The following is a 13277-nucleotide window of genomic DNA, read 5'->3' as shown; positions in this document are numbered from 1 at the left end:
GTGAAGAACGGGACTTCGGTGTGATTGTATGTGATGATCTTAAGGTGGCCCTGGATAAGGGCGGGTGAGAAATAAACAAACAGGTTGAAAACGTGATGGTGAAAGCTGGAAGGATGCTAGGGTACATAGGGAGAGGTATGGCCAGTAGGAAAAAAGAGGTATTGATGCCCCTATATAAGGCTCTGGTGAGACCTCATGTAGAATACTGTGTACAATTCTGGAGGCAGCACCTTCAAAAAGATATAAAAAGAAGAGAGTCGGTCCAGAGGAAGGCTACTAAAATGGTGCGTGGTATTCATCTTAAAGCGTATGGGGACAGACTTATAGATCTCAATCTGTATACTTTGGAGGAAAGGCAGGAGTGGAGAGATATGATAGAGACATTTAAAAACCTATGTGATGTACATGCGAATGAGTTGAGTCTCTTTCATTTGAAAGGAAGCTCTGGAATGAGAGGGCAAAGGATGAAGTTAAGAGGTGATAGGCTGCAGAGTAATCTAAGGAAATACTTTTTTACAGAAAGGATGTTAGATGCATGTAACTGTCTCCCGGAAGAGGTGGTGGAGATGGAGACTGTGTCTGAATTCAAGAGGGCCTGGGATAGGCACGTGAGATCTCTTAGAGAGAGGAAGAGATAATGGATACTTTGGATGAAAAACTGGATGGGCCATTTGGCCTTTATCTGCCCTCATGTTTCTATGTGTCAAAGGATGTAGAGATTGAATGACCTGATAAGCATGACTGTTTTAAATACATCAATGTATTTTTCCATTAAGGTACAATATTTTGGGATGATATTGTATCCTCAATTGTCTTTACAGTCTCATGTGCAAAATACAAGAGTATAATTAGAAAGGTTTATTTTAAATTGTGAATGCTAAATAAGCTACAATTGCATTTACCGAAATTCAAATTTAAACAGGTTGTTCAATCTAGTGTCCTTGCGGGCTTGGATTATTGTATCATCATATTTTGGGGCATTTCATCATAAAAAACATAACATAAAACTCACTTGTATACCGCAAATACCATTAAGTTCTATGCGGTTCACAAAGACTAGTAATACAAATGAATAAACCTCTAATATCTAACTTCCGAAAGATTCCCTAAAAAGATAAGTTTTTAAGACACGTTGAAATTGTTGATACAAATTTGGGAATATGAATATACGAGTTAAATCCCTAGTCCATAAGGCTGCCTGAAAAGAGCTCTACAGGTGGATCAGAATCAACAATTTGTTTATTGTGTGGGAATCATAGATTTGAACCTAGAAATATGATGGCAGGTAAAGGCCAATGGCCCATCCAGTCTGCCCATCCATCCTCCGCTAGAAACCTGTGACTGTAGGGTCACCGGCCAGCAAACTCCACGGGAGAGAGCCCGGGGACTTCAAGAAGGTGGCACACAGCAGGCTGGCTTCACAGATGCACCAAAGTTTCTCTGTGAAGATGCAGTCCAGCTACACAGGACTGAGTCCTTTTCTCCAACAATAGATCACTGGGGAAGGGTCTCAAGGCTCTGAAGCCACCGAGAAATTAAGTTTAAGCAAACTTTAAGTGAAAAAAATAAGAAACCAAAGCAGAGCAACAGCAAAAGACTTCTGCCCAGATTGCTTGCAGAAATTGAAACTGTTTCTACCACTAGGAGGCATGCAGCATGTGTTCTGAAAAGATGTGAATTCTGCAACACCCAGACTGCGGGTTGGGATTGAACACCTAGCGTATGGATTCTGGAAGGGATGTAACAGAAAAACAGTTACCGATGTTGAACTTGAGTCTGAATCAATCATTGCCTACTTATTTGCAGGACTATGTTGTGCCATGTGTTTCACCTATGTTACCACCAACTTGGATCTATGTCAAATCATCATTGGCCCATATAATGTAGGTAATATTGATTTTTTTGCCAAAAGTATAACTTTATTAAATCTTCATATCATAGTTAAAATTTCTTCAAAACTTCTTCATATTCTTCACTCATAAGGCTTCAGGTGTTCAACTTCAAGCTGCACAAACCAGCCGCTTCTACTAGCTATCATATCCTATCACTTCGACATAATGTTATGTTTTACCCAATGGTGCTGCATCAGGGAAGTTCCAAAAGTGCTTAAATATACATTCTCCTACCCACTTCTGCTGCAACTCAATGCTAAAGGTTACACAAAAGGCTACACCACACCTTGAAATTAATGTGCCTTTGTACAGTAGAATCTCAGTTATCCAGCACTCATGGGGATTGGTGGATACCGGATAACTGTTTTTCTGGTTGATTGAGAGTGCTGTGTTAGAAACCTTGTCTAACACAGATCTCAATTCCCCCCTCCCTCCCGCACCAACGCAGTAGCAGTCCTGAGCCATGAACCTCCTCACTCCCTCACTCTCCTTCCCTTCCCGAAGCAGGTACCGGTCTGCAAGCGGCAATGCTCAAAACAGGCTGCTCGCAGCCAGCCTTGGCTGGGCCTTTCCTCTGACAGGCCTGTTTTGAACGCGGCCTTCTGCTGACCGGCTGACACTTCAGGTAAGGAAGGAATGGAGCAAGCGAAGACGGCTCAGGACCCCTGTCTACTTCTGCTTCAGGGCTTGAGAGGAGGGAGGGAGCTTTGTGGCTCAGGACCGCTGTTGCACTGTTGCTTTGGGAAGGGAGGGTGCGAGACTCAGGACCACTGCTGCTGGTGCGTCAGGGGACTTTCACCCACCCCCCCAACACTTTGTTTGCAGGTTGGGTGAGAGTACCGGTTAACTGAGATTCTACTGTATTCTTTAGGTTATTTTATGTACATTAGCAAGAACATAAGTAACTAAGCAACTAATTTTCTGCATGAATAGAATATTTACCATAAGTCCATAAATTTCAGAGGAGCTCCTCACTTTTGGAAGCAAATCCATAGGAATATCAAAAAAACTGGAAATAAAAAAAATTAACTTTTTTAGCCAAATTTATTATATCCACATTTCAACAGAAATATCAAAGCAGTATAAAGTAAGGACCCCCATTCCCCATGCCTTCACTTCACCATACTATTGGTGCAGCTACCTCACAAATTGCATCTCCTAGCTCTACACTGTGATTTGACTTCCTAAAATCTTGAGTCATGTGGTGCAGGAAGCTTGGGAAGTCTTGAAGTCATGACACTTCCTGAACTGCCTAAACTAAGCAGCTCAAGTTTATAAAAAGCCAATTGAACTGCAGGACTGGGGATATGCAGTTTGTGGGATGACTCTGCAAAAAGGGGAAAAAAACAAATTCAAGAGTATGAAATCCTAGGTGCCAGAGTACAATTTTTAGGCACCATGATGACCTAGCACCTGGGATATTTCGAGCCCTGGATTAAAACACATACAAAACTCCTGATTCTAATACTCTTTTGCACTAGTCAAGCCTTCATTTCGGGGGACACGAGTCCAAAACACAATATGATTTATATAACAAGTACTCTAAATCATACTGTGTTTTGGACTCATGTCCCCCAGAAATTATGAAAGCAGCTCCATTAGACTTTAAACTATCTTTGCTGAATAATTTAACCGATAACTTAAAAAATGGAAAATTCCTCACTAATAATGGTCATATTATAATAACCCCAATTCCAAAAAATCGTAAAGAATCATCAGCATTAGTAACCAACTATAGACCAGTAGCATCCATTCCATTTATTGTAAAAATCATGGAAGGATTGGTACATACCCAATTGATGGACTATCTTAATCAGTTCTCTCTTCTACATGAAACTCAATCTGGTTTTAGACCTTTGTTTAGCACTGAGACAGTAATTGCGGCTATCTTGGATAATTTGCGTTTCCTGTTTAGTAAGGGCCTTAATGCCCTAATCATGCAATTTGATATGAGCTCTGCCTTTGTGGACCATGGGAAACTGCTACAATGCGTAGATACAATTGGTATCAGAGGAGAGGTGTTAGACTGGTTTCGAGGTTTCGTTATGTCCCGCACCTATCAAGTACGTTTTAATTACGATCTCTCTGATACCTGGAGCAATCCATCTGGCGTGCCACAGGGGTCGCCATTTTCCCCATTGCTTTTCAATGTTTACATGTCTTCATTAAGTGCGCAACTGACCCAACTGGGGATAAAACTATTTAGTTACACAGATGACTTTACGATCATTATCCCATTCGCTACCTCTCTCTAAGTTACTCCTGGACATAGGTACAACGAGTGAGGTGATTAAATTTGCGGACAATACAAAGTTATTCAGAGTAGTGAAGACACAGGGGGATTACGAAGATCTGCAACGTGACATAATCAGGCTCGAGGAATGGACATCAACATGGCAGATGAGGATCAACGTAGAAGTGTAAACTGATGCATGTCGGTAACAAAAATCTCATTCACGAATACAGGATGTCCGGGGCAGTACGTGGAGAGACCTCCCAGGAAAGGGACTTGGGAGTTCGGATCGACAAGTCGATGAAACCATCTACATAATGTGCGGTGGTGGCAAAAAGGGTGAACACAATGCTAGGAATGATAAAGAAGGGGATCACGAACAGATCGGAGAAGGTTATCATGCCGCTGTACCGGGCCATGGTGCGCCCTCACCTGGAGTACTGCGTGCAGCACTGGTTGCCATACATGAAGAAGGACATGGTACTACTCGAAAAGGTCCAGAGAAGAGTGACCAAGATAGTTAAGGGGTTGGAGGAGCTGCCGTACAGTGAAAGATTAGAGAAACTGGTCCTCTTCTCCCTCGAACAGAGGAGATTGAGAGGGGACATGATTGAAACATTCAAGGCACTTAAGGGGATAGACTTAGTAGACAAGGACAGGTTGTTCATCCTCTCCAGGGTAGGGAGAACGAGAGGGCACTCTCTAAAGTTGAAAGGGGATAGATTCCGTACGAAAATAAGGAAGTCCTTCTTCACCCAGAGAGTGATGGAAAACTGAAACGCTCTTCCTGAGGCTGTCATAGGGGAAAACATCCTCCAGGGATTCAAGACAAAGTTAGACATGTTCCTGTTGAACAAGAACGTGTGCTGGTAGGGCTAGTCTCAATTAGGGCACTGGTCTTTGACCAGAGGGCCACCGCGTTAGTGGACTGCTGGGCACGATGAACCGCTGGTCTGACCCAGCAGCGACAATTCTTATGTACTAAATTTGATGAAGCAATGGATGACTGAATTCAGACTAAAGCTTAATTCAGAAAAAACAAAAATTTTTTGTAGCTTCGTCACACCCGCTTGACACTAAAACATCACTGTGCATTAATAAACTTAGTTAGTCTATTCAATCTACTATGAAGGTATTGGGTGTAACATTGGACCAGAGCCTAACCATGAAAGACCAGGTGGACTCCTTGGGTAAAAAGGGTTTTTTCACTCTCTGGAAGCTTCGGTCCATTAGAGCATATTTTGAAGCTTCATCACTTAGAATTCTGGTACAATCCCTTATACTGAGTCAACTTGATTACTGTAATATCGCCTATTTGGCAATTTCCCAGAAGAATATGTGACAATTACAACTGGTGCAAAATGCGGTGGTCAAGCTAATATTTGGGTTGAAGAAGTGCGATCATGTAACACCTTCTGCATTTGCCGATGGAGGCACGTGTGAAGTTTAAGTTTGGATGTTTTTGCTTTAAGGTACTATTCGGTTTAATCCCTAAATATTTAACTGACCTTTTCTCTTTCTCAAACAAAAGACATAAGCGAAGCTCACACATAAATTTTGTTTCTCCACCAGTTAGAGAATGTAAATTTAAAAAACATCATCAATGAAAGATTAGGTTTCTTACCTCTGCTAATCTTCCTTGTTGTAGATCTTCTCTGGATGCTGAATGGATTGATGGGATCTTATATCTATATTAGCTTCAGCTGCAGGCAACTAAAAGATGATCCCTCCCTTTTGGGGGACCTGCCTGGGAGCTTCCTGCCTTGCCCAGTTAATAGAAAAGCCATGTAGACCTATGACAACAGGAAACAAAAGAAAAAAAAGAGAGGGCGCAGGAACTCCCGCTACCAGTCAATTCTGCTCAATATCGTATTATACTAAAAACTACGGCCAAAAGTGGCCAACTGAAAACAAACAATATAAACTACAAAACCCAGGAAAAATCCTGGAACATGGACACAATCTGAAGATTAGAAGGGGTACCCCCCCTTAAACCCAACAAGGGGAAATACGCATGAAATTCTTAGTGAGGCTGGTCAAAGACAGAAATCCAGCTTACCAGTTACTGAAGAGGCAACCTGCAAATCGGCCAAAAAACCCCAGAAGGGCAGGCGTTCAGCATCCAGAGAAGATCTACAAGAAGGAAGATTAGTAGAAGTAAGAAACCTAATCTTTCATTCTTGTACAATCTCTCTGGATGCTGAACGGAATAGAACGTATCAAAGCCATCCTAAAACTCAGGGGGGGGGGGGCCCGATGAGCCCGCCGCAAGAACAGAAGCGCCAAAGGCCGTATCACCCTTAGCCGCCACATCAAGCCTGTAAAACCTGGAAAAGGTATGAAGGGAAGCCCATGTGGCTGCCCGACAAATCTCTGCAGAGAGTGAGCCTTCACCCCAAGGGGAGGCTTTTTTCCCTGCCACCACATAGGACGCGGAAATAGCCGCTCGTATACAACGCAAAATAGTAGTCTTGGAAGCAGGCCGACCACGATGCGCGGGGCCCACCAGGACAAACAGATGGTCCGACAGACGAAAGTCGTTAATGGCCTCCAGGTATTTCAAGAGAAAACGTCGGACATCCAGAGACCGCAGAACACGGTACTGAGACTTGGAACCCGAAGGAACAAAGGCTGGCAAACAAACTTCCTGGTTGATGTGGAAAGAAGAAACCACTTTCGGAAGAAATGAAGGCAGAGTCCTCAAAATCACCGCTGACTCCGTAATACAGAGAAAAGGATCTCTGCATGACAAAGCCTGAAGCTCCGATACTTGCCGTGCAGAAGTGATCGCCTCCAGGAAGACGGTCTTAATGGTAAGATCTTTCAGAGAGATCGCATCCAGGGATTCATAGGGCGGATGAGTCAGGGAACGCAGGATCAAATTCAGGCTCCACGACGGAAAAGGCAGTCGCAAGGTCTCAGCCTCCATGTCCCCCGCAAGAACCGGACAACATCAAGGTGAGAAGTCAGAGAACTCCTGAATGAAGAGGGACCCAAACAGAAGAGTCTCACAATCTGAACAAGGAGAGAAGAGACTGCCAGACACTTCCTGAGGCCATCCTGCAGAAGTCCAGAATCTGAGCCACCGACGGGACCAAAGGGTCCACCTGGAGCCCTGCACACCAGGCCTGAAAACACCTCCAGGCTTTCGCATAGGCCAAGACTGTTGATTTCCGCTTGCTCTGCATGAGCGTGGCAATAACTGCACAGGAATAACCCCTGGCTGTCAAGGTTGCCTTCTCAAATGCCAGGCAGTAAGACCAAAGTGGTCTGGATCCTGAAGAGCAAACGGACCCTGCGTGAGTAACTGCCGATGGCAAGGAAGACGCAGACCGCTCCTGGAGATCAATCTCACAAGGTCTGCGTACCAAGGTCGTCTGGGCCAGTCCGGAGCCACAAGGATCACCGGACCTTGGTGCAAGGCCACCCGGAGCAAAATGCGCCCTATCATGGGACATGGAGGAAAGACATACAGAAGTTCCCCTGTGGGCCAAGGTTGAACCAGAGCATTGAGTTCGACGCTGCTGACCTCTCGTCGGCAGTTGAAGAATCTGTCCACCTTCCTATTCACTGAGGACCCCATCAGATTGAAGGTGGGATGCCCCAGCGGCGCTCTATGGCCCTGAAAGCCAGCTCGGACAGGGACCATTCTCCCTGGTCCAGAGTATGACGACTGAGGAAGTCTGCCTGAACCGTGTCGACGCCGGCCACATGAGCTGCGGATAAGACCAAGAGATGACGCTCAACCCATGCAAAGAGCATCTGAGCCTCTAATCCCAGCCGGGGACTCCTCGTGCCCCCTTGACAATTGGCATAGGCAACAGCCTTCGCATTGTCTGAGAACACACGGATAGCCTTCCTGTGGAGATTCACTTGGAACTGTAGCAGACTTAACTGGATCGCTTGTAGCTCCAGCCGATTGATCGACCATCAGCTCTCTTTCGGTGTCCACAGCCCTGGACTGGGACGGACATGCAAACTGCTCCCCAACCTGAGAGACTCGCATCCATAGTCAGGGTCACCCAATCCAAGACCCGCAGAGGAAGCCCTGTGGACAGAGTGACTGGGTTCAACCACCACAACATACTGCTGCATGCCGCTGCCAACCAAGGCAGCTTCATCCCCAGCGCATCTCCTGGGGATTCCACCTCAACAGAAGTGAAAACTGAAGAGGACGCAGACGAGCTCTTGCCCACGGAATTACATCTATGGTTGCCATCATGAGACCCAACACCTGCAGGTACTGCCAGGCCGTCGGAGCAGGGACCGCCAACATGTTCCAAATCGCACTGCTGAGTTTCAGTTTTCTGGATTCTGGAAGAAACACCCGGTTCAGACCTGTGTTGAACTGGATACTCAGGTACTCCAACTCCTGGATCAGCACGAGGCAACTCTTCTTCAGATTGATAATCCATCTGAGACGCTCCAGTAGAGACACCACCTGGCGAACCGCCAAGTGACCCTGCTTCCACGAGGGAGCTCTGATCAGCCAGTCATCAAGGTACGGATGCACCAATACCCCCAGGGTTCACAGATGGGCAGCCACCACCACCATGATCTTGGTAAAGGCTCTGGGCACCGATGCCAACCCGAAAGGGAGCACTGAAAAGCTGAAAATGCCTCCCGGGAACATGAAACCACAGGAACCTCCGATGTACTGTGACAATATGGATGTTGAAATACACTTCCGTGAGATCTAAGGAAGCCAAAACTTCCTTGGTGCCAACCCTGCTATTACAGAACGCACCGTCTCCATTTGGAAATGCGGAACTCGTAAGAATGCATTCACTGCTTTGAGGTCCAAAATTGGTCTGCAATCGATGGAGTTCTTCTTTGGCACGATGAAGTAAATCGAGTATCTCCCGCAGCCCAAGTCGTCCTGTGGGACCTGCACTATGGCCGCCAGATCTAGCAACCGGTGCATGGTAGTGCGCACCTTGCCGGCCCTGTCCAGACTGCCCTCGGGAAAGGACATGAAGAGGTCTGCCGGCGGCCAGAAAAAGTGCAATCGCAGACTTTCCCTTAGTATCTCTAGAACCCACTGATCCGAGATTATCTTCAGCCATTCCGGAAGGAAGGCCGACAGCCACCCCCCGATTCGGGGAGGCCCCGCCAGAGCCCTGGTGCCATAATTTTCTTTTGGAAGGGACCGAAGTTCGAGAGTTGGGATGCTGCGGGCGCGCTGTACCTCCAAAGCGAGGTCTTGTAGGAGGCTCCGAAACGCTGTCCCGCCGCAGGGAGTCTGGCGTACTGCGAGGTCCTCTGGAAGGGATGAAAATTTGGCCATCCCGACCTCCTGGGCGGACGAGATCTAGGGCCAGGAAGCACCTTAGGCTTATGGTCCTGCACACTCGCCATAAGGTCATCCATACCCTGACCAAATAAGAGCGAACCTTTGATAGGCAGCTTGCTCAGAGTAGCCTTGGATGAAGAATCGCCCAACCACTGGTGAATCCATAACATTCTCCTAGCAGAAACTGAATAAACTCCCAGCTTAGCAAAAACCTTCAAAATATCATAGAGGGCATCTACCAAATAATTCAATCCGGAGACCAGGAAATCGAGATCCTGAAGGACAACCTCCTTAGGATCCTGACGAAGTTTAGTATGACATGACCGGGACACAAAAGAAGTGGCTGCTGCAGCTCACCCCCCCCCCCCCCCCCCCCCGTCGCAGCAGAATCAAAAAGATGCTTCATGACAAAATCTAGTCTACAGTCCTGGACATCCTTCAGGGCCACCCCTCCATCCGAGGCCAAGGAGGTACGTTTAGTGATCCGAGCCACCGCTGAATCCACCCTCAGCGGGACTAGGTGCTTGGAAAATTCCGAAGCTATGGAATACAATTTTGCCATGGCCCTAGTGCACTTAAGTGTATATGTATGTATGTTTAGGAACATTTTATTATAAAAATGTTAACTTCTCCATTTATAAAGAATAATAATTCATTATGAATGAAAGTATAGATGCTATGAATAGGGTTTTGAATAGAAATTGAAACACAGTCTTATAGATTTGGATAACAATATTATTTAATAAATTGATTCATTTAAGTTGAAATTTAAAAAATTAATAATTAAGATATGTTGTATTAAAAATTATTTTGTACTATGCAGAGCGCCTATTGTGAACCCTTGAGAAAGCCCTGTGTGGGCGAAACGGGTCCCGTCGGGGCATGCTAGTAACTCTGCACTTTCAAAGAAAAATAAAAATAAATGCATGGATTATCAGATGCCACTGGTTTGTATTACTTCTGAAATTATTAGAAGATGACGGAGTACAGTAAATGTTAAAGACTTACAACATATTTGAGGTGGATGTTGTAGCTTATCTCATTTTGGAGATTTAGCTATATATTCTTTTTTTTTAATTTCTTTATTGATATTTTGAACTTGACAATGTATACATTTGAAAAATCAAAAAAAAACTATATGAAAATACACTATTAACATCAGAATTATTACAATAAAGAATTTAAATCCCTTCTTAACCTATAACAGTAATGATATTATATTATACTCTCAATATTATAAAATATTATGAAATTTATACCTCTAAATAAATAATACACCCCCCACCCCCCCTGGATGTGCAAAGGAATCTAACCTAAAGAAAAAGAAATCACTTTGATTATAATGTGACAAAATTAGTTAATGGACCCCAAATCCCCTTAAAAGATTTAACAAACCCTAAACTTCTTATATAGTGAGGTGTAGTTTTGGATTTGTCAAAGTTTGAAGAACCTCACTTTCATCTTCATACAATTCTGAGTGACCCTCCGGGGCCTCCCAAACCTCCAAAAGCATTTCTGCCAAATCTGCGTGATCTGGAAAGGAAGCGGAAAGCGGGGGTTTAGAACTCATTACTGAACACTTCGCTTGAACGCGGAGTTAGAATCAAGTTTCAAAGTCCGCAGGGATTCAGAGATAAGATCAGGAAGGCGACTGGACTTAAATAGCCTGCGCACTGTCGATCCTCACCCAAATCGTGGACCCCAGAGCTCTGGGAATCCCCGATATCCATTAGGCTAGCCACATCAGCCGAGCCCGCCAAAGAGCCGTGCGGCAGCAACGGCATAGAAATTGATGCAGGCAGTGAGACAATAGCAGGAAGTTGCCTCTGGCTTTCCGGCGGACCAGCAAGAGAACAGACTAACATGCTGGAATCCAAAGGCTGAGAAGGGGACAGTTACAGTCTGCTTTCGCATGAAAGCATGATACATCATATCCACAAATCCCGGCGGAAAGTAGTCCCCGGTGACCAGGGCCGATCTGCAGGACTCCGATTTGGAGTGTTTTGAAGACTTATGAGACTTATCCCCAGAACTGCGCTTGCGTTTCGTGGAAGCGTCTTCCTCACCCAAATTTGGCATCCCAGACACTGGAAACGCATCTCCGGTGGAATCGGAGGCAATTAGAACCTCCCCGGAGTAGGATAATGCGGCATCCACACACAGTTCACGCCCCTTGCGGGCCACAGCATACATAGCATACGGCTGCCAATCCACAAGCCATCCGCCACATTTAAGGCATGAATCCATGCCTTCCTGTCCTGAGGTGCCATCTGTGAAGTTTGGAACAAAAACGAAATTTCTAAGTCCAAAAAATACAGTTTTAAAAACTTTAAAGAAAATCCAAGATGGCCATTGCGGGTGCCGATTTTGACAAAAAACAGCCGTTAAAAACGCAGGAAGATGCGAAAAACAGCGAAATTAGGATTTTACAGGTGGGGGGACCAGGGCATGCAGAGAAACCCCCCAAAACCCCGATATGAAGAACCCCTAAAATCGGCAAACTCTGTGACTCACAGACACCACAGAGACATGTGCTGCAATGAAAGTCTATGGCAGTCTGTAAAACACAGTACACGCAAGGAGATCAGTACCTCAGCAGCTGAATAAACTGGATATTTCAGGTCTTCTGACCGCCTCACCTTCACTGCCACCTCAGATGATGACCACCAGGACCCCTCAGGGAAATCAGGGAATACACGCGGCGCGGTTCCGATCCCGGTGTACCTCCTCAGAACTGTAGCAGCCTGCGCTCTACCCCTTTGCAGATGAACCAGGGGAGAGATGGCTCCCGAACCTGGAGACCCGATCCAATCTGCAGGCTGTCCAGAGGGCTTACTGCAGTTTCAGGCTTACAGAGCACCTCTGGAAACAGACAAACTTTAAAATGTCTGCGATCTCCTGCCGAAGGATCACTCGCACCGAGCTGATCTGCAGCACGTGGACAAACTCACAAAAAAAATAAAAATCAAAATTAAAAAGGACTAGGAAAATAAAACAAATCACGAGCAGAATTAACTGAGATGACAGCATGCAGAGAAGCTGCAGAACAAACTGGGCAAGACAGGGCAGGTAGCCCAAAAGGGAGGGATCATCTTTTAATTGCCTGCAGCTGATACAAGATCCCATCCATCCATTCAGCATCCAGAGAGATTGTACAAGAACATCTTTTCTCATATCAGGCAGCATTATGGGGTAAAGATCTGGAACAATTATTTATGCTCACTAATACATATGAGGAATTTAGGGGACACCTAAAAACATATCTGTCCTGAAGTATTTAGATAACTGATCTGTACAATATTATTCCACAATAACTGATTTCTAGAGCTGTTAATCACTAGCTTTTAACTTTGTTAACTCTACTCAATTTGTAACACCTTTTAATCATTGTAACCCGCATAGAACTTCACGGTCCTGCGGTATATAAACTGTTATTATTATTATTCATCCCAGGAGTTTGAAAATCTCACTGTGGGATAATTATGTTCTCAATCTCTATGCACTTCAATAAAAGAACTTAAGTTTCAGGCCAATGTGATGGCTCAGCAGTTTTTGGAATGGGTATTGGATATTATGGGGCTCATAATAAAAAAAAAAAAAAAGTCAGAAAACCAGCCCAAGACCGGTACTTGGACGATCAAAAAGACAGGTCGTCCAAGTACCGATAATTAAAACTCGTTTTAGACGTAACTAAAACTAGCTTAGGCCTTTTCACTGCCTCTGTATGCCCAGAGCGAAAAGGAGCATTTTTGGAGGAGTGGAGTGGGCAGGAGGTGGACCGACCTAGGCTTAGTCAAAGTTCTGCCAGCCATAATCAAACAAGTTTGACAGGTTGCCAGATGGAACTTATATGTTTTGA

The 13277-nt window shown here is 45.0% G+C and overlaps 1 protein-coding gene across 6 annotated transcripts in view; it reads right to left on the bottom strand.

The window, feature by feature from the left end:
• GK (glycerol kinase) overlaps window positions 1-13277 on the bottom strand; it is a 445878-nt gene that overhangs the window by 233706 nt on the left and 198895 nt on the right. For all 6 annotated transcript variants that reach the window (XM_033948781.1, XM_033948778.1, XM_033948783.1 and 3 more), the window contains one exon: window positions 2835-2901. In XM_033948781.1, the coding sequence (XP_033804672.1) occupies window positions 2835-2901 (67 nt within the window). The remainder of the gene's footprint in view (window positions 1-2834; window positions 2902-13277) is intronic.

Source organism: Geotrypetes seraphini, chromosome 6 (genome assembly GCF_902459505.1).
Source record: "Geotrypetes seraphini chromosome 6, aGeoSer1.1, whole genome shotgun sequence".
Taxonomy (NCBI): Eukaryota; Metazoa; Chordata; class Amphibia; order Gymnophiona; family Dermophiidae; genus Geotrypetes; species Geotrypetes seraphini.
The sequence above is the reverse complement of the archived record's forward strand: the minus strand, read 5'-3'. Positions and strand labels throughout refer to the sequence as shown.